This window comes from Rhinoraja longicauda, chromosome 16 (genome assembly GCF_053455715.1).
Source record: "Rhinoraja longicauda isolate Sanriku21f chromosome 16, sRhiLon1.1, whole genome shotgun sequence".
Taxonomy (NCBI): domain Eukaryota; kingdom Metazoa; phylum Chordata; class Chondrichthyes; order Rajiformes; family Arhynchobatidae; genus Rhinoraja; species Rhinoraja longicauda.
Window position 1 is genome coordinate 6,361,217 of NC_135968.1, and position 22,201 is coordinate 6,383,417.

The 22,201-nt window shown below is 44.3% G+C and overlaps 1 protein-coding gene across 1 annotated transcript in view; it reads right to left on the reverse strand.

The window, feature by feature from the left end:
• The window catches only part of hells (helicase, lymphoid specific), a 40,523-nt gene extending 20,371 nt beyond the window's left edge, over positions 1 to 20,152 (reverse strand). Inside the window, exons 1-10 of the mRNA XM_078412748.1 lie at positions 19,847 to 20,152; positions 18,088 to 18,210; positions 16,680 to 16,724; positions 14,203 to 14,242; positions 12,668 to 12,738; positions 10,227 to 10,265; positions 8,527 to 8,760; positions 3,451 to 3,633; positions 2,376 to 2,519; positions 2,033 to 2,229 (exon numbers count right to left, since the gene is read on the reverse strand). Coding sequence (XP_078268874.1) covers positions 2,033 to 2,229; positions 2,376 to 2,519; positions 3,451 to 3,633; positions 8,527 to 8,760; positions 10,227 to 10,265; positions 12,668 to 12,738; positions 14,203 to 14,242; positions 16,680 to 16,724; positions 18,088 to 18,210; positions 19,847 to 20,152 — 1,382 coding nt within the window. The remainder of the gene's footprint in view (positions 1 to 2,032; positions 2,230 to 2,375; positions 2,520 to 3,450; positions 3,634 to 8,526; positions 8,761 to 10,226; positions 10,266 to 12,667; positions 12,739 to 14,202; positions 14,243 to 16,679; positions 16,725 to 18,087; positions 18,211 to 19,846) is intronic.
• Positions 20,153 to 22,201: the final 2,049 nt, after the last annotated feature.

Here is a 22,201-nt window from a genome sequence, read left to right on the forward strand (position 1 = left end):
CACTCAGGACAGGCAGCATCTCTGGAGAGAAGGAATGGGTGACCTCTTGTCTGCAGATTCTGCACTGCAGTTTGTTTCACCCCTGCATTAGTTGAATCGATCGGCTAACTAGCCCAATGATTTGCTTTTATATCTTAACCTGGAAGTGAGCTTAATATGCAGATCATCTATGGAAGGCAACACGTTTTGACAATGTAGTGAATCAGTGTTATCTTCTACGTTTTATCTTTTTTTTAAATCCTTCAACAAAGGCATATAATGCTAATCATGCAAAATGAAATCCTGTTCAATTAACTAAGTGTAAACTCGTGTGATTTATTTCCAGCTCTTGGCACCCCAGCACAAATGATAATGCTATCTGAGCTCTTTAGTTTCGTTTATTATTATCACCAGGTACAGTGGAAAGCATTTGAGGCATGCTAGTCAGTGGAAAGACTGTACATGATTACATTCAAGCCCTATAAAGACTAATTGATTCCCAACCCCCCATGAAAATGTTTATTTATTTTTAAATCCCTAGATATTTTACACTTGAAAATTTAGCATTCAACAATCCAACTAATGAAATTACAACTTTGAACACTTAAAAATAAATAAATCAGATTTTCTTTAAATAATAAGAACCTGAATAATGTCATAACTTCTGATGGTAGACTCACACTTTACGATTAGAAAAAAATTAAACTCTGCATTATTGAGGCAAAGGTTTGGAATCATTATGGGGAGAAAATAGTCCATGGGAACTTCACCGGATCAAAGATGCTTGTTTAGTCAAAAGTAGGTTAAAAGGAATGATAAGAGTTGAAGGCAGATGCAGAAAACCTCTCTCTTTGTCTCTACATGCCAAAGCGAGTAAAAACCAAATGATTTTTGCCAAAGATGTGGCTGCTTCAACTTCATTTAACATGACAGAGGATTTCCATCTGTCTAAATATGGGTTAGGCAGAATTTATAGCATTCCAACAGGCCATTTATTTAACTACGGTATCAGTGTTCAATAGCTATAGGAATGTTTTCCACCTCATTCATTTCACATAATAAATGGACATTATATCCTTGGCTGTCTCATTTTTAGTTAGGTCACATTATAATTTGGATTTTCATTTATTGACCATGATTCCACTTAAATTCACCCCACTAGGTTGCAAACAAATTATCTTCCACATCCGTGGAATAAACTTTACAAAACTTTCCTGGGTGGAGAGAAGACAAAATAAAAAAATTATGGACTTTTCTGGGCACCGAATACACTCTAATAGGGCCACATTTAGAGTGTTGTGTTCAGTTTTGAGCACCATGTTATAGGAAAGATGGCGTCAAGCTGGAAAGGGTGCAGAGAAGATTAATGAGGATGTTGCAAGGACTCAAGGGTCTGAGCTATAGGGAGAGGTTGAGCAGGCTTGGACTCTATTCCCTGGAGTGCAGGAGGATGAGGGGTGATCTTATCGAGGTGTATAAAATCGTGAGAGGAATAGATCAGGTAAACACACAGTAGGGGAATAGAGAACCAGAGAACGTAGTTTTAAGGTGAGGGGGGGGGAAGATTTTATAGGTGGCTTTTTTTTTTTTACAAAGGGTGGTGGGTGCACGGAACGAGCTACTGGAGGAGGTAGTTGAGGCAAGTACTATCGCAATGTTTAAGAAACATTTAGACAGGTATGTGGATAGGAAAGGTTTAGAGGGATATGGGCCAAACACAGGCAGGTGAGACTGGAGTGGATGGGATATGTTGGTCAGTGTGAGCAGGTTGGGCTGAAGGGCCTGTTTCCACGCTATATGACCCTATCTGCTCTTATGTTTGTGATGCAGAATACCAGAGTATCCAAGCCAATGTCCTTCCTGACATCTCTTGATTGGGATCGATCTGGCTTATTTTACACTTTCTAGTCTTGAAGCACAAAATGTTAATTGCAACAACTGCACAACAAACTCAGCCAAAAACAATAAACTAAGAATGCCACATGTAACCAAAACCATTGCTCAAGCGAGATCCTTTGATAAATTGCAGTTTAAAATCCCTTCAAAATGGTACCTTTTCAAGTCGTCAAACACATCAGGCAGGAGGAAGTTGAGCAGAGACCAGAGCTCTGCCAAGTTATTCTGCAGGGGAGTTCCAGTCAACAGCAGCTTGTTGTCAGTGTTGAATCTTTTTAGTTCTTGAATCAGGCGGCAGTTCAAGTTCTTGATTCTGTGACCTTCGTCCACAATTAGATATTTCCAATGAAATTTCTATTTTGGGGAAAATGCACAGCATTATATTTGGAGATCACAGCCGATTGGCACGGCAGGGCTTGGAGGTAACAGTCCATTCACTTCTCCGATTATTGCAGGAGTGCAGTCTCACAAAGTTTAAACAAAATATCTGCCCGATTTACCTGGAAGTATCTGCGGTCCCGCATTGCAATTTCGTAAGAAGTGATGACTACAGGCAGGATTTGCAGAGACCCCTGGAGCTTATGAATTTTGCGTAGCTTTTGATGGCGGTCTTTTTGGTTCCCATGATAGAGCAGCACAGGAATCTAAGATGTTAAAGGAAGACATCAAAATTACATTGAAACTCCATGTGCCAACATAGAAAATAGGTGCAGGGGTAGGCCATTCGGCCCTTCGAGCCTGCACCGCCATTCAATATGATCATGGCTGATCATCCAACTCAATATCCCGTACCTGCCTTCTCTCCATACCCCCTGATCCCTTTAGCCACAAGGGCCACATCTAACTCCCTCTTAAATATAGCCAATGAACTGGCCTCAACTACCTTCAGTGGCAGAGAATTCAACAGATTCACCACTCTCTGTGTGAAAAAAAAGTTCTCATCTCGGTCCTAAAAGACTTCCCCCTTATCCTTAAACTGTGACCCCTTGTGCTGGACTTACTGTGACCCCTTGTTCTGGACTTAAACTGTGACCCCTTGTTCTGGAACATGGACTTCATCAATCAGAGTACTGAGTATACAAGCTCGGAGGTCATGTTGCAGTTATTCAAGACATTGAGGAGGCCACATTTGGAGTATTGTGTTCAGGTTTGGGCACCATGTTATGGGAAAGATGTTGTACAGCTGGAAAAGGTACAGAGAAGATTTACGAGGATGTTGCTGGGAATCAGGGGCCTGAGCTATAGGGAGAGGTTGAGCAGGCTAGGATTCTATTCCTTGGAGAGCAGGAGGCTGAGGGGTGATCTTATAGAGATCCACACAAAGGGTGGTGGGTGTATGGAACGAGCTGCCAGAAGAGGTAGTTGGGGCAGATACTATTGCAACGTTTAAGAGACATTTAGACGGGTACATGGACAGAACAGGTTTGGAGGGATAAGGGCCAAACGCAGGGAAGTGGGACTAGTGTAAATGGACCATGTTGGTCGATGTGGGCGAGTTGGGCTGCAGGGCCTGTTTGCATACTGTATGACTCTATGAGTTAGTTCTGAAGTTGGATCAACCCCCGCCAGTCTCACCTCCGGGGTGAATCTCTTGAACTCGGACACCCAGTTTGGTAGCGTAGACAGAGGACCGCAGACGAAGAACGGCCCTGGGACCCCTCGCTCAACCATCATGGCGATCATGGCAATGCACTGCACAGTCTTCCCCAGGCCCATCTCGTCTGCCAGAATCCCATTGATGCCATTTTCCCACAGCATCTGTCGGGAAAAATACAAACAGCATTAGGAGCAGCTGAAGACGCCCAGACAAACCCACCTCAAATCAAGTCACTTTTTTGGTTTAGTTTATTGTCAGTTTAGTTTTTAGTGTACAGTGAAAAGCTTTTTGTTGTGTGCTATCCAGTCAATGGAAATACTATACATGATTACAATTGAGCCATCCACAGTTCACAGATACATGATAAAGGGAACAATGTGTAACGCAAGATAAAGTCCAGTAAAGTCCATTAAAGATAGGCCGAGGGTCTCCAATGAGGTAGATAGTAGCTCAGGACTGCTCTCAAGTTGGTGATAGGACGGTTCAGTTCCTTGATAAGAACTGGGAAGAAACTGCCTCTGAATCTGGAGGTGTGGAGTTTTTCACACTTCAGTACCACTTGCCTGATGGAGAAGGGAGGTGTTGGATTTTCACCTTCAAAATCCATTGCGAACCTCTTACAAATGCAGATGCAAAGCACTGGAGTAACTCAGTGGGACAGGCAGCATCTCTGGAGAACATGGATAGGTGACATCTTGGGACCTCTGGAAGAAGGGCCCCAACTGGAAATGTCACTTAACCATGTTACTGAGTTAATCCAGCACTTTTGTTTTGTAAACCAGCATGCTGCCTATTCGACTGAGTTACTCCAGCTTTTTGCGTCTACCTGCAGTTCCATGGCTCTACATCTTCCAAGTGGATACAAACTAAATTGACTAAAAATAAGATATGGGTTCAGCAGCTGTCTGCAAGATCAGTTTAAGTCAATAGAAGCTGCAGTGGAGCACAAACCCTGAACATGAGGGGACCATCAAAGTTTCCAGTTCTGATTATAATCTATGGCTTAACAGTTTAGTTTAAAGATACAGCATGTGAACAGTCCCCTCGGCCGGCCGAGTCTACGCCAACCATTGATCATGCATTCATACTTGTTCTATGTTATTGCACTTTTGCATCCATTCCCAACGCACCAGGGTCAATTTTACACAGGTCAATTGACATGCTAATCCACACGTCTCTGGGATGTGTGAGGAAATCGGAGCGCCCTGAGGGAACTCACGTGGTCACAGAGAGAACAGGCAAACTCCACGCAGACAGCACCCGAGGTCAGGATCGAACTGGGGTCTCTAGCACTGTGAGGAAGTAGCTCTACCAGCCGCGCCACCCCTGTGTGCAGAATCGGTCAGTGGAAGTTCCAGTAACTCTGATCAAGGAGGCACCATATCTGAGGAAGGGTGTGCTGGCTCTGGAGAGTCCAGAGGAGGTTTACAAGAATTACCCTAGGAATGAGTAGGTTAACCTATGTTGAGCACTGGGCCTGTACTCGCTGGAGTTTAGGAGAATGAGGGGGAACCACAATGAAACTTACCAAATAGTGAAAGGCTTGGATAGAGTGGATGTGGAGAGGATGTTTCCACTAGTGGGACTCTAGGACCAGAGGTCATTGACTCAGAATTAAAGGACTTTCCTTTAGGAAATAGACGAAGAGGGATTTGTTTAGTCAGTGGATGGGGAATCTGTGGAATTGTTTGCCACAGAAGGCTGTGGAGGCCAAGTCAGTGGATATTTTTAAGGCAGAGATAGATTCTTGATTCGTACAGGTGTCAAAAGGTTAAGGGGAGAAGGCAGGAGAATGGGGTTACGAGGGAGAGATACAGACCTCCCAAAATTTGATTTTACAAATTCATAATTTTGATGTCCAAAATTCAGAATTTTACATCAAAATTCATAATATGGTGCATAATGCAACTTTTCAAAGAAAAAGTATGCACGCCAAATGCGCTACAGTCATGTGTGAAAAACGACTATTATTTCCAACAGTCTGTAGTTCTTCGACTACATGCACAATGTCAGGCCTATCATGAGTATATTCTATTTATAGAAAGGTTATTAAACAGAAAATCTTTTTACAACGCAAAGAATAAATTGTTTTGTTTTTTCTATTTTGTTTTTCCCTTACATATCCCAATTCCCTTGGTATTGAATAAAAGAAAAATGGTCATAAAATGTATGATTAAGTTATGAAGAAAGAATTTCATTTAAAACTGCACATGCCTAATTTCATTGAAGACATACTTGCTCCAGTGGTCTTCAACTGCAAATCACAATGGTTCATGTCCCCCCCCACCCCACCCCACTTCCACTCCCACACCCTTCCTCCGCCCCCCCCCCACCCCACTCCCCTCGCCCCCCTTATCCCTCTCAACATCAACGGGCTACACTGCGCGGCGAGGCACAGCAAGTGGCGGGGCGAGGCATGTGTTTTGCGGAAAAATGTCAGGCGAAATCGGAATGGCGGAAATGAAATAAGAAAGCGGAAACTTTCCGCCAAATTTGGAAGGGTTGGGAGGTCTGGAGATAGATCAGCCATGATTGAATGCCAGAGTAGACTTGATGGGCCACTTCTGACCTTATGATCACCAAAGCATCCAACTCTGGTCATGACCTATTGCCCATTGTAGAAAGTACGTAAAAAAACATTCAGGCTCAATAGCTGCCAACGATTGCTGATTAACTTGTAAAATTTAAAACATTGTAAGAGTGATTGCAAGCACTTCCTGACACCACCAGATTGCATTGCATCTCATCTACAGCAGAAGCCAGAAAATAACTGGCAAGATAGAAGTACTTTGGAGCATTTTGCATTCACACACAATGTAGTCTCAGGTGCAAACATATCAGGCAGCTCCAGGAATGGGTTCTGTCCACTTTTTCCATTCAGATTCCACACCTCCCAGGCGCCACAGTGGTAGAGCTACTGCCTTACAGCACCAGAGACCCCGGTTCGATCCCGACTACATGTGCTTGTCTGACTGTACATTCTCCCAGTGACCAGTGTGGGTTCTTTCCGAGATCTTCAGTTTCCTCCCACACTCCAAAGACATACAGGTTTGTAGGTTAATTGGCTTGGTGTAAAGGTAAAATTGTCCCTAGTGTGCGAAGGGCCGTGTTAATAACATATAACATATATAACAACTACAGCATGGAAACAGGCCTGTCCGGCCCTACCAGTCCACGCCGACCATTCTCCCTGACCTAGTCTCATCTACCTGCACTCAGACCATAACCCTCTAATCCCCTCTTATCCATATACCTATCCAATTTACTCTTAAATAATAAAATCGAGCCAGCCTCCACCACTTCCACCAGAAGCCCATTCCATACAGCCACAACCCTCTGAGTAAAGAAGTTCCCCCTCATGTTACCCCTAAACCTTTGTCCCTCAATTCTGAAGCTATGTCCCCTTGTTGGAATCTTCCCCACTCTCAAAGGGAAAAGCCTACCAACGTCAACTCTCTCCGTCCCTCTCAAAATTTAAAAAACCTCTATCAAGTCCCCCCTCAACCTTCTACGCTCCAAAGAATAAAGACCCAACCTGTTCAACCTCTCTCTGTAGCCTAAGTGCTGAAACCCAGGCAACATTCTAGTAAATCTCCTCTGTACCCTCCATTTTGTCGACATCCTTCCTATAATTTGGCGACCAGAACTGCACACCATACTCCAGATTCGGCCTCACCAATGCCCTGTACAATTTCAACATTACATCCCAACTTCTATACTCGATGCTCTGATTTATAAAGGCAAGCATACCAAACGCCTTCTTCACCACCCTATCCACATGAGATTCCACCTTCAGGGAACAATGCACAGTTATTCCCAGATCCCTCTGTTCCACTGCATTCCTCAATTCCCTACCATTTACCCTGTACGTCCTATTTTGATTTGTCCTACCAAAATGCAGCACCTCACACTTATCAGCATTAAACTCCATCTGCCATCTTTCAGCCCACCCTTCCAAAAGGCCCAAGTCTCTCTGTAGACTTTGAAAATCTACCTCACTATCAACTACTCCACCTATCTTAGTATCATCTGCATATTTACTAATCCAATTTGCCACACCATCATCCAGATCATTAATGTAAATGACAAACAACAGTGGACCCAACACAGATCCTTGGGGCACTCCACTAGACACTGGCCTCCAACCTGACATACAATTGTCAACCGTTACCCTCTGGTATCTCCCATTCAGCCATTGTTGAATCCATCTTGCAACCTCACTATTAATACCCAACGATTTAACCTTCTTAATCAACCTTCCATGTTAATGTGCAGCAATCGCTGGTCGGTACGGACTTGGTGGGCTAAAGGGCCAGGAGACACTGCCTCAAAAAGGTAGTCAGCATCTGATTACAGGTGTTGTCTGTACGTTCTCCCCATGACCACGGGTTTTTCCCGAGTGCTCCGGTTTCCTCCTACATTCCAAAGATGGTACTGGTTTGTAGGTTAATTTGGCTTTAGTTTAAAAAAAACCAACTGTATATACTCCCTAGTGTGTAGGATAGTGCAGTGTAGGGGATCGCAGGCCGGCGCGGGCTCTGGGTCGATGGGCCTGTTTCTGCGCTGTGTCTCAAAACTAAAACTGTTGCCATCCTGCATTGCTTTATGTTCTATCAATTTATGTTTAGAGATGAAGCCTGGAAACAGGCCTTTCAGCCCACCGAGTCCATCGATTATCCGTACACTTGTTCCATCCTACACTCTAGGGACAAATTACAGAAGCCAATTAACCTACAAACCTGCCCGTCTTTGAAACGTATGAGGAAACTGCCGCACCCGAAGAATACCCACGCGGTCAACGTAGGAACTCCACACGGACAGCTCCAGTAGTCAGGATCGAACCCTGGTCTCTGGTGCTGCAAGGCTGCAGCTCTGTAGCTGCGCCACTGGAGAAAATTATGTTGTGAGAAAATGTAATTTTTTATCAAGAATTTAGCCCAAGAACCAATCTTTGTTGTTCATCCCAACACAAGATCTTAGTCAGGCGGCAGCTAGAGTATTCACCCGCCCCCCCCCCCCCCCCCGACTGAAACAGATGACCATTATAAACTCACCCTAAGCCACTCCATGCCCTCAACTTGGTACAACCTCATCACTCCATTCGTGAAGAGTTTGGGTTGCTGGTATGGAACTGGTTGGCCATCCACCCGTCTGACCGGGTCCCAGAGATGCTGAGAGTAGTGGCGAACCGTTTGGGTCAACCTGTCCTTGATAGCAGAATTGGAGTCCTCGTTCTTCTCCGTATCGTCAATCTCGAGTCTTTTCTGAGTGTACGTGGTGTCAAGATTCTGCGGATGAAGATTTGAATTTAATACATTTTATTGGCCAAGTATGTATGCATACAAGGAATTTGCCTTGGTGCTATGCTCGCAAGTAACACCACGACATACAGTAAACAATTAAGAATAAAACATGAAACATTAACAATAAAATATTATAGTTTAAACATGTGAAAAATAAAATACCAGAGCAAAAGGAAGCTGTGGCTGTGGCGGCTTTGACAGTCCGGAGTCGCCTTCCAGAGGGAAGTGCTTCATCAAAGAGTTTGTGGCCAGGGTCAGGGGGGGGTCAGAGATGATCTTGCCCGCACGCTTCCTGGCCCTTGGAGTATACAGTTCATCAATGGGGGGGGGGAAGGTTGCAGCCAACAACCTTCTCTGTTGATCGAACGATTCGTTGCAGCCTCCAGATGTCTTGCATGGTGGCTGACCACAATTTTCAGAAATCTTACCGGGATACAGCCATAGAAATCTGCACATGGCCTACAATTGACTGATTAGGTGAATTTGCCCTGAAACTACTGCAGAGGGGTTGGACGAACAACAACAGAGGAATGGCAAATTGGAGCTTTGCCATCCCTACACAACCATTGTGCTCTTTCCTTCGCCCGTCCCATCTGCCTTCCAAATGCTTTATGCAGAGGATTGCTTTAGAGAAGATGTGGTGGCCATCTGGCTAACCAAGAGCCAGGCTACACCAGCTAACTTTACAGGGCCAGTAAAGACCCAGCCCTCATAATTCACCTCGAATCCGACACCTTTCTTCCAACTTGATCTCACACTTTATTCTTTTCACCTCTGCCCTTTCTCCAACCATCTGCCATTAAAAAAGCCCTCTCGCCTGTATCCACCTATCACTTGCAATGCTTTGTCTCATTTGGAGAAGGCAGGAACGGGGTACTGATTGTGAATGATCAGCCATTGTCACGGTGAACGGCGGTGCTAGCGCGAAGGGCTGAATGGCCTCCTCCTGCACCTGTTGTCTATTGTCATCCCCTCTCTTCCAGCTGACCTCCCCGTACAAACAGTCTGAAGAAGGGTCCGGACCCGAAACATCCCCTATCCATGTTCCGCAGAGATGCTGCCTGACCCGCTGAGTTATTCCGACTCCGTCAGACTTTTTGTTTGTAAACCAGTACCTGCCGTTCCTTGTGCCTATAGCCAGTAAAGAACGGTAGGTCCTTCACCTGTGCCACAAGGGACATAATTTCCTAGTAGCTTTTCAGCTTCACAGCTCGAAAATATAAACTTTCAATTAAAACTATTCCCAAAGAGACACGGGAAACTTTGTACTTGATGCAATTTAAGATGAATCCCCAAACCTTCACAATAGCAATTTACCAGAAGCAATTTTTGTTCTTGTACCTGAAGCCTATTCTTTCTTATACAACTATACCAAGACCTTTATGCACCTATGCTTCGACTTCTTGATTTGCAGCAACACAGTGTTAACAATTCCTGTTTTATGGACTTACTTCATCCGTTTTAGCCTTTTTGACTCTTGACAAAATATCCTAGAAATAAGAAAAAACAAACTGTTGAATTTTCAAGGATCAAATGGAGATTAACAATCACAGTTGAATTTTCTTTGTGAGTTCAGACTTTGTGAATGAACAAAATAAATGCAGGAGAATATGCACACATTTCCAACTCTTCACAGCTTCAGCCTTAAAGGAATTACAACGTGGGAGAAATTCACCTGCCTGGATTCCAATGGTGAGTAGTTTGGCAAAGGATTTCTTATCTGTATGTTAAGCCAAGGACTTTCCCTAATGTTTCAAAATTGGTGAAAGTAGTGCAGGAGTTGCCACAGTTCCATGCAGCATTGGGGCACTGGTCGAGTTTCTGCCTCACAGCATTGCCGACCCAAGCTCAATCCTGCAGTCTTGGAGTGAATAAGTGGGTTACCTCCGGGTGCTCTGGTTTCCCTCCACATCCCAAAGGCATACAGATTGGTAGAGAAACTGGCTCAGTTTGAATGTGTGTGATAGAATCCGAAGTGAATGCTCAAGAGAATGTGGGGAAAAAATAAAATAGAGATTGATATAAAATTAGTGCAATGCATGATGGTCGCCACAGACATAAGGGCCACAGAGGGTAGTTTCCACGCTATCACTAACTATGAAAACGGAGCTAATGTCTTTTGTAGGGGTTAGTGAAGTACAAAATAAAATCAGGGAAATTTTTAAGTAATCAAGAATTACTTTATCACACATGACCATTTAAACTGGGGTGGAACATGAACAAGTTACAAGTCACAAGCCATAATACAAGTCTACCACCAATTTTCCAGCGTCCTTGATTCCAGAGCCTTTCTGGATTATTATTCGTTTTGCCAGACCAATTCCGAGAGTAGTCCAACGGTACCAGAACAGATCGCCTTGGCCACGAAGGAGCTGAGATACCAGCCGGCAAAGTCAGCTGCAGAAGTCAGCAATGGGAACGGATCTGCCGGGCCAAAGTACCAGACCACCGGCCGCAGGGGGAGAATTTGACCCGCCGATCAGCACGGAAGCCCCGATGATGCCGAGATCGGCTGCCTCACCTGACCGGGGCTGCCATGTTTTCAGGGGGGGCTTCTGGAGGCGATTTCAAGTGCGCTCTCATAACTTTGTCCAGATTGAAGGAGGTGGCAAACCACCAGTTCGTAGAAAATCATTGGTGGACCTATAATTTGGGCAGGAGTCACCTGTAACTACTCTGGAATTTCAACCCAACAGCACAGCACATCATAGACAATAGGTGCAGGAGGCCATTCGGCCCTTCAAGACAGCACCGCCATTCAATGTGATCATGGCTGATCATTCTCAATCAGTACCCCGTTCCTGCCTTCTCCCCATACCCCCTGACTCCGCCATCCTTAAGAGCTCTATCTAGCTCTCTCTTGAATGCATTCAGAGAATTGACCTCCACTGCCTTCTGAGGCAGAGAATTCCAGATTCACAACTCTGACTGAAAAAGTTTTTCCTCATCTCAGTTCTAAATGGCCTACCCCTTATTCTTAAACTGTGGCCCCTTATTCTGGACTCCCCCAACATTGGGAACATGTTTCCTGCCTCTAACGTGTCCAACCCCTTAATAATCTTATATGTTTCGATAAGATCCCCTCTCATCCTTCTAAATTCCAGTGTAAACAAGCCTAGTCGCTCCAGTCTTTCAACATATGACAGTCCCGCCATTCCGGGAATTAACCTAGTAAACCTACGCTGCACGCCCTCACTAGCAAGAATATCCTTCCTCAAATTTGAAGACCAAAATTGCACACAGTAAAGGCCCGGATTGCACATCATTAAGGGCCCGGATTGCACACCACAACTAAAAGCACTTCTTAGATCCAGCAAGAGCAGGAAATAGACAACCAATTCCATATCAGTGGAAGAAGGGAGGAAGTCTGGAGGTCAAACTGCATCTTCGGAGGGAAATGGATAGTCAAGACTCTTCATCAGTCAGACCAAAATGTTTTTTGTCCATTTTCCTCCACAGATGCTTGAACTACTTGGTTCCTCCAGCAGTTTGTTTCAGCTCCAGATTCCAGCATCTGCAGTCTCTTGAACATCCAAGAACATTAACAATTGTCCACGAAACAATGAAATGAAATCAGGCATTATAAAAAAGAAATGTGAAACCGTGTCACAAATGGCACGATAGTAATAGGCTTACTGATAAATAATTGGAGCCAGCCCAAGAACGACACCCAGTATTGCATTTCTATAATTCGTAATGAATAACGCAGAACAAAGTGAGAGCAGTGCCAGATTTTACAATGACATAAGCGACTTGAAGTGGTGTATTCCCAGAGGCGAAATACGAGAAAACACAAGCAGCACACAACGCGGGGTTTTTAGAGGCCTCTTCACTGAGCACAACATCAGGGACTAGAGACATCATGGCAGGTTAAGTAGAACAAATGCTTTACCTCCTTTGAGATGTAATCTGAAATGTTGTATGTTTCTTCTTCTCTTCCCCTTTTCTTCTTGACCGCTAAATCTTTTTAAAACAAAATCAGGAAGAAACTTATTTACCCGCCAGGATCTTTGAATAGTGTGCATGCTCTACGTCATGAAAAATACACCCCAAACATGATCAGATCAAAATAAGGCAGAGGAATTTCACCTAATGCCCACTGAATCTTCAAACATTATTTGCGTCTTTAGAATAAAATCACAGGATCAAAGGAATGGAAAAGCAGTCACATCTTGTCACTGCAAATGTCAAAAGGCAAGCACAACATTTGTTAACCCGTGCAATGTCAGGCCAAGTTAAAAAGATTGCAGGTAGACACAAAATGCTGGAGTAACTCAGCGGGACATGCAGCATCTCGGGAGAGAAGGAATGGGCGGCTTTTCGGGTCGAGACCCCATCTCCCTCAAGAAAAGATTGCAGATGGTCTTTTCAGTCAAAAAAAAACTTAAAGACTGCAAAGTAATTATTTTTTCTTAAAAAGAAACCAATTCTGAATTTCCACCTTGGATTCACTTGGCAGAAGATGCAGCAAGTCCTGAGGTTGCCAACTATCCTTTCTGACCCAGAGCGTACCAATTCAGTCATTTTGACCAAAATGCAGGAGATGATGAAGCAGTGTTCAGATGAAACAAAATTTGATTGAAAGCTTTGGCTATAAGAGAATGCAGATGTACTGGACAGTTGGGTTGAAAAGTGACACGTGGAATTTCATCCAGAGAAAAGCAAAGTAATGTTCTTGAGGAAGTTCAACAAGGGAAGAGAAGATACAGTAAATGGCAGGATATTGAGTGGTGTGGAAGAATTGAAAGAGTCTTGCAGTGTACAGCCACACACATCCTTAAAGGTAGAGGCATCAGTCAATAAGGTGGTTAAAAAGTCATATGGGATGTTTCAAACAATTGCTATCAAATAATGCGATCCAATTAGATTTAACCAAACACCTCCAGCTTTATGGCACTAATAATCAATACCATTATAATGGTGAACTTATTTTTATTAAATCTGAAAAGGGCAGTAAGCCTATTAATTTTTTTAAATTAAGAACGCTGGTGTATCACAACAAACGATTCACACATTTACCTGGGTTAATATGAGACCAACCCAGGGCGACACGGTTGTGCAGCGGTAGAGTTGCTGCCTTACAGCGCAGGACACCCAGGCTCGATTCTGACTACGGGTGCTGTCTGCACCGAGATTGTACGTTCTCCCCGTGGGTTTTCTCAGAGATCTTCAGTTTCCTCCCACCCTCCAAAGACGTACATGTTTGTAGGATAATTGGATTGGTACAAGTGTAAATTGTCCCTAGCGTGTGTTGGATAGTGCTAAGGTGCAGGGATCGCTGGTCGGTGCAGACTCAGTGGGCCGAAGGGCCTGTTTCCGCGCTGTATCTATAAACTAAATTATCTGGACTCAACTAAAAGGTGCCTCTCTGTTCTTAAGAGAAAAGTATTTAACAAGGTCAATGTGGTATTAAAAACACATACATACCTGTTTTTGTCTCTTCTAGCGACGAGTTGTTTCCCTGCACCTTTAAACATACAAAATGAGAAATCAAATCTGCAGCGTTGCCATCCACATCATCAATCTTTCGCTTCCAACCCTTTCCAGTGATATTCTCCCCCCCACCCCCCCCCCCAAAAACAGTTGTTCCAATTTCATCTTGCATAAAATCTACTGGATCAACCGCTTCAGATTTTCCATCGCATCCACCGATAAATTTTGGACAAGTGTTCAAATCTACAGGTTTCTATCCACATTGTCGATCTATCACCTCCAACCCTTTCCAACAAAGCAACACCCCTACACCACCCCCCCCCCCCCCACCAAGAAAAATCGATCGGTCGGTTCCGATTGCGTCTTTCATCTTGCACAAAATATACTAAATCAAACTGCCATTTCAGATTTCCTGCCGAACCCCCAATAAATTCTTGCCCAAATAGACATTAGACATTAATCTCCCAAACGCAACCTCAAGAAAGGAGGGTTTGACAGCACACTAGCCCCAGAACAAAGAAAAGGCGAAATGCTCAAATGCATGCCTACTGCTCGGGTACAACGGAACAGGTATCCAGCGGATCAGCGATCACAATGGTCTTCACCACACTGCACAATTCCAGTTCATTCAACCATTTAGTTCATAGAGATTTTAGTTAAGCTTTCTTCTTACAGTGAAAGATTGAGACATAGAAAGGGTAGTCAAAAATTGCTTCCCACATATTCAAATCAAAAGAAGAGTTTTAAGGCGAGAAGTAGATTAAAAAAGGGATTGTTGCAGTAATTTTATTAAAAATATAGAAAGACAGAGCGCAGTTGACATCTGGAATGTGCTGCCAGACGTGGTGGTGGAACCATATACAATAATATGTTTAAGAGGCATCGAGACAAACCCTTGCAATAGGCAAGGCCCAGATTTGATCAAAAGGGATTTAGATGGGCAAAACATTCGGTATGGACGCGATGGGCGAAAGGGGTCGTTTCTGTGTTGTGCAATTTTATGAAAAAAATTTAACGCCATAATAAGCTACTTCTTTATCATCAAAAACTTAGATCCCCACTCAAGCTAAAAAGTTTAAAAACCAAGTGCACAATTTAAAAATTGGGAAATTCTGAGAAAGACCAAAGACGTACGTACAGGTTTGTGGGCTAATTGGTTTGGTAAAATCGTAACATGTCCTTCGTGCGTGTAGGATAGTGTTAGTGTGCGGAGATTGCTGGCCGAAGGGCCTGTTTCCGCGCTGTATCTCTGAACTAAACCTGATGCGAGTTACAGGTTTCTGTTAAGTTCTGGAAGAAGCAGAACTACAAGAAAAGGAGGAATGTTGGGCTCAACTACATTAATGAAAAATTGCAAAATCTGAATCTGATGTTAAGTTCCTGGAGATAGGATTTTATACATTGTTTCTTGCAGCATTGCTGTCAAAGTTATTATCAATGTAAAATGAGAGTTTTGGTTTAGTGGTTAAAATCTCACCAAAATAGTCTAATTCGCGGAGACACTGTGTGACCTTTGGGAAGGAAATAGTTAATCAGCCCAAATGATAGCATCTTCAGAACCACAGCAATGTGGTCGACTCTTAATTAAACCCGACATGACCCAGTGACATTCCGGTTTGTATTTTTGAACAATCAGGTATAAAACCACAGATAGACACAAAATGCTGGAGCAACTCAGCAGAAAAGCCAGCATCTCTGGAGAGAAGGAATGGGTGACGTTTCGGGTCGAGAACCTTCCGAAACGTAACCCATTACTTCTCTCCAGAGATGCTGCCTGTCCTGCTGAGTTACTCCAGCATTTTGTGTCTATCTTCAGTTTAAACCCACTTCTGCAGCTCCTTCCTGCAGGTTTAAAACCACACTGCACTGTTCCAGCTTCGTTACAGGGACTGCAGCAATTCAAGGCCACGCCTTAGGGCGGCACAGTAGCGCAGCAGTAGAGTCGCTGCCTTGCAGAGCCAGAGACCCAGATTCGACCTTGACTACTGTTGCTGTCGGCAAGAAGTTTACACTTTCTCCCTGTGAACACACGTTTTCTCCGGGTGCTCCTATTATCACCCACGTCCAAAAGACGTGCAGGTTTGTAGGTTAATTGGCCTCTGTTAATTGCCCCCCCCTCCTTCTCCTCCCATTGGGTGGTATGAGGTAGAATCTGAGAGTTATAGTGACACAGCGTGGGAACAGCCCCTTACGGCCCAACTTGCCCACACCAACCAACATGTCCCTTCTACAGTAGTCCCACTCGCCTGCATTTGGCCCATGTTTCAATAGCCAATACGAGTTGATGAGAATGGTGGGGGCAGAGTTAAATGTTGGACGAGTGTAGATAGACCGTTGATGGTTGGCACGTACTCGGTATGCCGAAGAGCCTGTTTCTGTGCAGTATGACTCCGACTCTAATTTTAATGAACAGAGATAAATAATTCCTCAGCTTCACATTGCATGCACCGAGACATTTCTTGAACCCTTACCAGCAACTTTTTCTTTTTTGCCAGCTTCTCTTTCCTTTTCTGTTCCTGTTTAACAAAAAAGGAATAATCTTTCCAGTAATTGAATACGACAGGATTATTTTAATCTTTTAAATACCTCGGTGTATTTTTAAAAATCATTTAAAACGCTCCGTCAACAAAGGAAGGAGCAACAACACGTGACTCTTCTCAGGTTAAAACAATTGATGTCCTCTGAAGTCCACACCCAAAGTTTCAAAGAAATCCCCTTTGAATGCTGATTCTCATGTAAGAGTAGAAAGAAACCACAACTTGGCTCTGCTTGAAACACACTTTTCAAGTGGGGGCACTGTATATTAAACAGAAATAGGGGCCTGGCTGTTGTTTCTCAGTCTATTGCAGAACTAACTAAGTACCCAATTCTGCAAAAGCTTGGACCCAATGGCACGACAATGCTTATTAGCCAGCAAATGCAAAAAGGCCAGATGGATTAGACAAAACAAAGGAGTCCTGAAACAGCAAAATATTCCACCGAACGAATCAAAATTAAAGCAGTTATCGGACACCTGTGAGGGGGGGAGTCACAATGATGCTTTCAATGTAGAAGCGTGCAGACATGAACAGGCTGCTTGAGCAAAATATGAAGTGTTGGAGTACCTCAGCAGGTCAGGTAGCATCTATGGAAAGAATGGATGGCCGATGTTTCCGGTCGGGACCCTTCTTTAGACCAGAGTCACCAGAACTTGGAACCAATTTACTCCAGCACTTGGTATTCAGCTCAAGATTCCAGCATCTACAGTTACTTGCATCTACATTAAACAGACTGCTTGTCCCTTCAGTCTGCTCCTTCAGTCCCCGTACACATATTCTCATCGTGGTCTCTTGCCTTCCATTTAATTCACATATTGATGGAAACAACATCAATAAGGGCAGCACGGTAGCGCAATGGTAGAGTTGCTGCTTTACAGCACCAGACACCCAGGTTTGATCCCGACTACAGGTGACGTCTATACGGAGTTTGTACTTTTTCGCCGTGACCGGCGTGGATTTTCTCCGGGTGCTCCGCTTTCCTCCCAAACCTCAGACGTACAGGTCTGTAGGCTTTGGCTTGGTCAAATTGTAAATTGAGCCTAGTGTGTGCAGTAGGATAGTGCTAGTGTGTGGGGATCGCTGGTTGGCACAGACTCGGTGGGCCAAAGGGACTGTTTCTGCACTGTACTCCTAAACTAAACAAACAAATCAAGCAAACTGGAAACATTGGAAGCATCACTGGCCTGTCATGGAGTACAAGGTACACATAGGCTAACCATTCAGGTGTAATCTTGGGCATTTCAGTTTGGGACAAACCACTTATTTTTGCACATTTGACTTCATGTTCCTCCCCAGTGGCAATGTGCCCTGAAGGCTGATAAAATAAAACAAGAATTGTTACCTCCAGCTGCTGCTGCTCCATCTTCGTCAGCAAAAACTTGGAGTAAATATTGCTCTTCTCCAGTAAATGCTGCAAACGCTTATAACGCATTTCCCGCGAATCTTTTTCCCAAAACATTTTAGCCTGAAAAAAGAGTCAGCAGAAGATTCAAGATAAATACGGCAATGCATTAAATCATTTCTAGTTTTACCCATTGGTAAAATAGTCATTGAGTCACAAGATTAATTTATGAATATCCAACTCTTTTTGTACATAAATCTTTCCGCAGATCGGAGCTACCACCAAATCTCGAGCAAAACACACAAAGTTCTGAAGTGACTCAACGGGTTATTTACTCCAGGTTCTTCCTGACCCACTGAGTTTCAACAGCACTTTGCGTTTTGCTCAACATCCCAACTTCTACAGTTACCTGCATCTCCAATGCACCAAATCCTATCCAATGAACATGGTTGAAGGTGCTGGAAGTTTCCATTAAAGGAATGATGGGCCAAATCACCCATGTTGTGAAGCAGCTGGAAGTGTAGATAACACTGCAACTTAAACTATCTGTCCAACCATAGTCCACTTGGGTAATCTACAACCCAATGATGTGAACACTGAATTCTCCAAGTAAACCATTCCACCATCTATCACCCCCTCCCAATCCCCATCATGCCCAAATTTCTCCCACTGCTCATTACCCTGTTACTTCCCCCGCCCCTCCTGCTCATCTCCCATCCCCACCCACTTCGTCCCTCTTTCCCTTTTATCCCTCCCTCCAGCTGTAAATACTCACTGGAATTTAGAAGACTGAGGGAGGATCTTATAGAAACATATTAAATTCTTAAGGGGTTGGAGAGGCTAGATGCGGGAAGATTGTTCCCGATGTTGGGGAAGTCCAGAACCAGGGGTCACAGCTTAATGATAAGGGGGAAGTCTTTTAGGACCAAGATGAGAAAACATTTCTTCACGCAGAGAGTGGTGAGTCTGTGGAATTCTCTGCCACAGAAGGTAGTTGAGGCCAGTTCATTGGCTATATTTAAGAGGGAGTTAGATGTGGCCCTTGTGGCTAAAAGGATCAGGGGGTATGGAGAGAAGGCAGGTTACTGAGCTGGATGATCAGCCATGATCATATTGAATGGCGGTGCAGGCTCGAAGGGCCGAATGGCCTACTCCTGCACCTATTTTCTATGTTTACGCTTTAATCCATTGTTTCTTTCTTTCCATTGCCCCTCTAATCTTCGTTATTATCTCCATCAATTTGCCTATCAACCCTCCCTTTCCAACCTAAACCTGCCTACCACTTGCTAGTCTTTGCTCTACCTCTTCCTTCCTTTTCCAACTTCCTTCGCACTTCATCAGTCTGAAGGGGAATTCGACCTCCAAACTTTGTCCACAGATGCTGCCTGACCTGCTAACTTCCTCCAGCACTTGCTCAGTATTCCCGCATCTGCAGTCCATTGGATGTGAAAAGGATGTTTCCACTAGTGGGAGTCTAGGGACTAAAGGTCATAGCCACAGAAGTAAAGGACATTCTCTTAGGAAGAAGATGAGGAGAGATTTCTTTAGTCACAGGGTGGTGACAATGCCACAGAAGGTTGTGGTGGCCAAGTCAGTAGATATTTTTTAAGGCAGAGATAGATAGATTCTTCATTAGTATGGGTGTCAGGGGGAATGGGGTGAGGAGGGAGATATCATCCATGTTTGAATGGCAGAGTAGACTTGATGGGCCGAATGACCTAATTCTGCTCCTATCACTTATGATCTTGTGTCTCCATACCTGTTCCATTAGATTCTTCACTTCTTCCTGACCTTCCACTTCCAGCTGCCTCTCCTCCTCCAGCATGCTGGCTGTAATGAGCTCATTCAGGTCATGCATCTCACCGTTCCTGGGTCCGGCAATCTCGCCGTTCCTTGGCCCGGTGGCCTCACCATTCCTCAGCAGGGTCATCTCACCATTCATCAGCATGGCCATGTCACCATTCCTGGTCTCGGCCATGTCACCATTCCTCAGCCCGGCCATCTCACCGTTCCTACGTTTGGCCACCCTGGGCATGGCCACATCACCGTTCTTCATCTCCGCCATCTCTCCGACCCTGGAATTTGCAGGAAGATACAAAGGGCAGGAAGTTCATCTGGACTGCTGCAAATTAAACCAATTGCTCTGTAAAATAATTAGAAACGGGTCGCACGGTGGCGCAGCGAGAGTTGCTGCCTTACAGCAAATGCAGCGCTGGAGACCCGGGTTCGATCCCGACTACGGGTGCTGTCTATACGGAGTTTGTACATTCTCCCCGTGACCTGCGTGGGTTTTCTCCAAGATCTTCGGTTTCAACCCACACTCCAAAGATGGTTAATCGGCTTGGTAAATGTAAAACAATGTCCCTGGTGTGTTTGATAGTGTTAATATGCAGGGACCGCTGGTCAGCGTGGACCCAGTAGGCCAAAGAGCCTGTTTCCGCTCTGTATCTCCAAACTAAACTAAAATAATTTTTGTTGATCATTCCAGCAAATTATTAATGACTTGGATGAAGGAATTAAATGTACCATTAGCAAATTTGAAGATGATACAAAGCTGGGTGGTAGTGCGAACTGTGAGGAAGATGCCATGAGGTTGCAGGGTGACTTGGACAGGTTGTGTGAGTGGGCAGATGCATGGCAGATGCAGTTTAATGTGGATAAGTGTGAAGTTATCCACTTTGGTGGTAAGAATAGGAAGGCAGAGTATTATCTGAATGGTGCCAAGTTAGGAAAAGGGAACGTACATTAGGAAAAGGGAACGTAATTCCTGGAATGGCGGGACTGTCATATGTTGAAAGACTGGAGCGGTTTGGCTTGTATACACTGGAATTTAGAAGGATGAGAGGGGATCTTATCGAAACATAAAAGATTATTAAGGGGTTCGACACGTTAGAGGCAGGAAACATGTTCCCAATGTTGGGGGAGTCCTGAACAAGGGGCCACAGTTCAAGAATAAGGGGTAGGCCATTTAGAACTGAGATGAGGAAAAACCTTTTCAGTCAGAGAGTTGTGAATCTGTGGAATTCTCTGCCTCAGAAGGCAGTGGACGCCAATTCTCTGAATGCATTCAAGAGAGAGCTAGATAAAGCTCTTAAGGATAGTGGAGTCAGGGGGTATGGGGAGAAGGCAGGAACAGGGTATTGATTGAGAATGATCAGCCATGATCACATTGAATGGCGGTGCTGGCTCGAAGGGCCGAATGGCCTACTCCTGCACCTAATGTCTATTCCTCGTTTGATGTTAGGTTGTGGCCTCAGGCAAGGAAGGGAATCACATTGTAACCAGCCGACTGCAAATAATTGATGGCTATGATTTCCACAACTCGCTGCACCTGACTAACTTTTGAAAAACGAGTACCAAATTTGCAAAAACTCATTTCCCTTCAGCCGAGTCAGGGAGATTGCAAGATGACAGCGTTAAATGACCGACAATGTATATCCCAAAGCAGAACGAGGCATCGGGAAATCAGTCAATCAGCCCCAGCCTCCAACCTTTACAGCAAGCTGCAATGCCTTCTGCGAGGGATAACATGGAACTAGTGTGAACGGGTGATCATTGGTCGGCATGGACTCAGTGGACCTACAGGTCTCTTGGGTACTGACCTGAAACATCACCGATTCCTTTTCTCCAGAGATGCTGCCTGACCCATTGAGTTACTCCAGCACTTTGTGACTACCTTTCCATGCTGTATCTCTAAACTAAAATGCATTCTGCTAATATGACAAAGTGCTGGAGTAACTCAGGCAAAATCTCTGAAGAACACGAATGCGACATTTCAGGTCAGGATTCTTCTTCAGACTGATTGAGGGAAGAAAGCTGGAAGAGAGGAGGGGCAAGAGAAAGTCTGGCAAGTGATAGGTGGATACAGGTGAGGATGGGGTTTGAAAGGCTGATGGCTGGACAAAGGCCAGAGATAAAAACCAAAAGGACTGAGATAAGGGGAGAAGAGTTGCCAAAGCCAGAGGAAGGAATCTAAAAGAAAAGGGATAAAAGAGTGTGAGATCAGGAGGGGGTAATCAATGGGGGAGGAGTGTGGAAGAATGCCAATTTATGGCTAGTAACCTAAAATTGGAGAATTCAATGTTCATACAGTTAAGTTGTAAACTACCCAAGC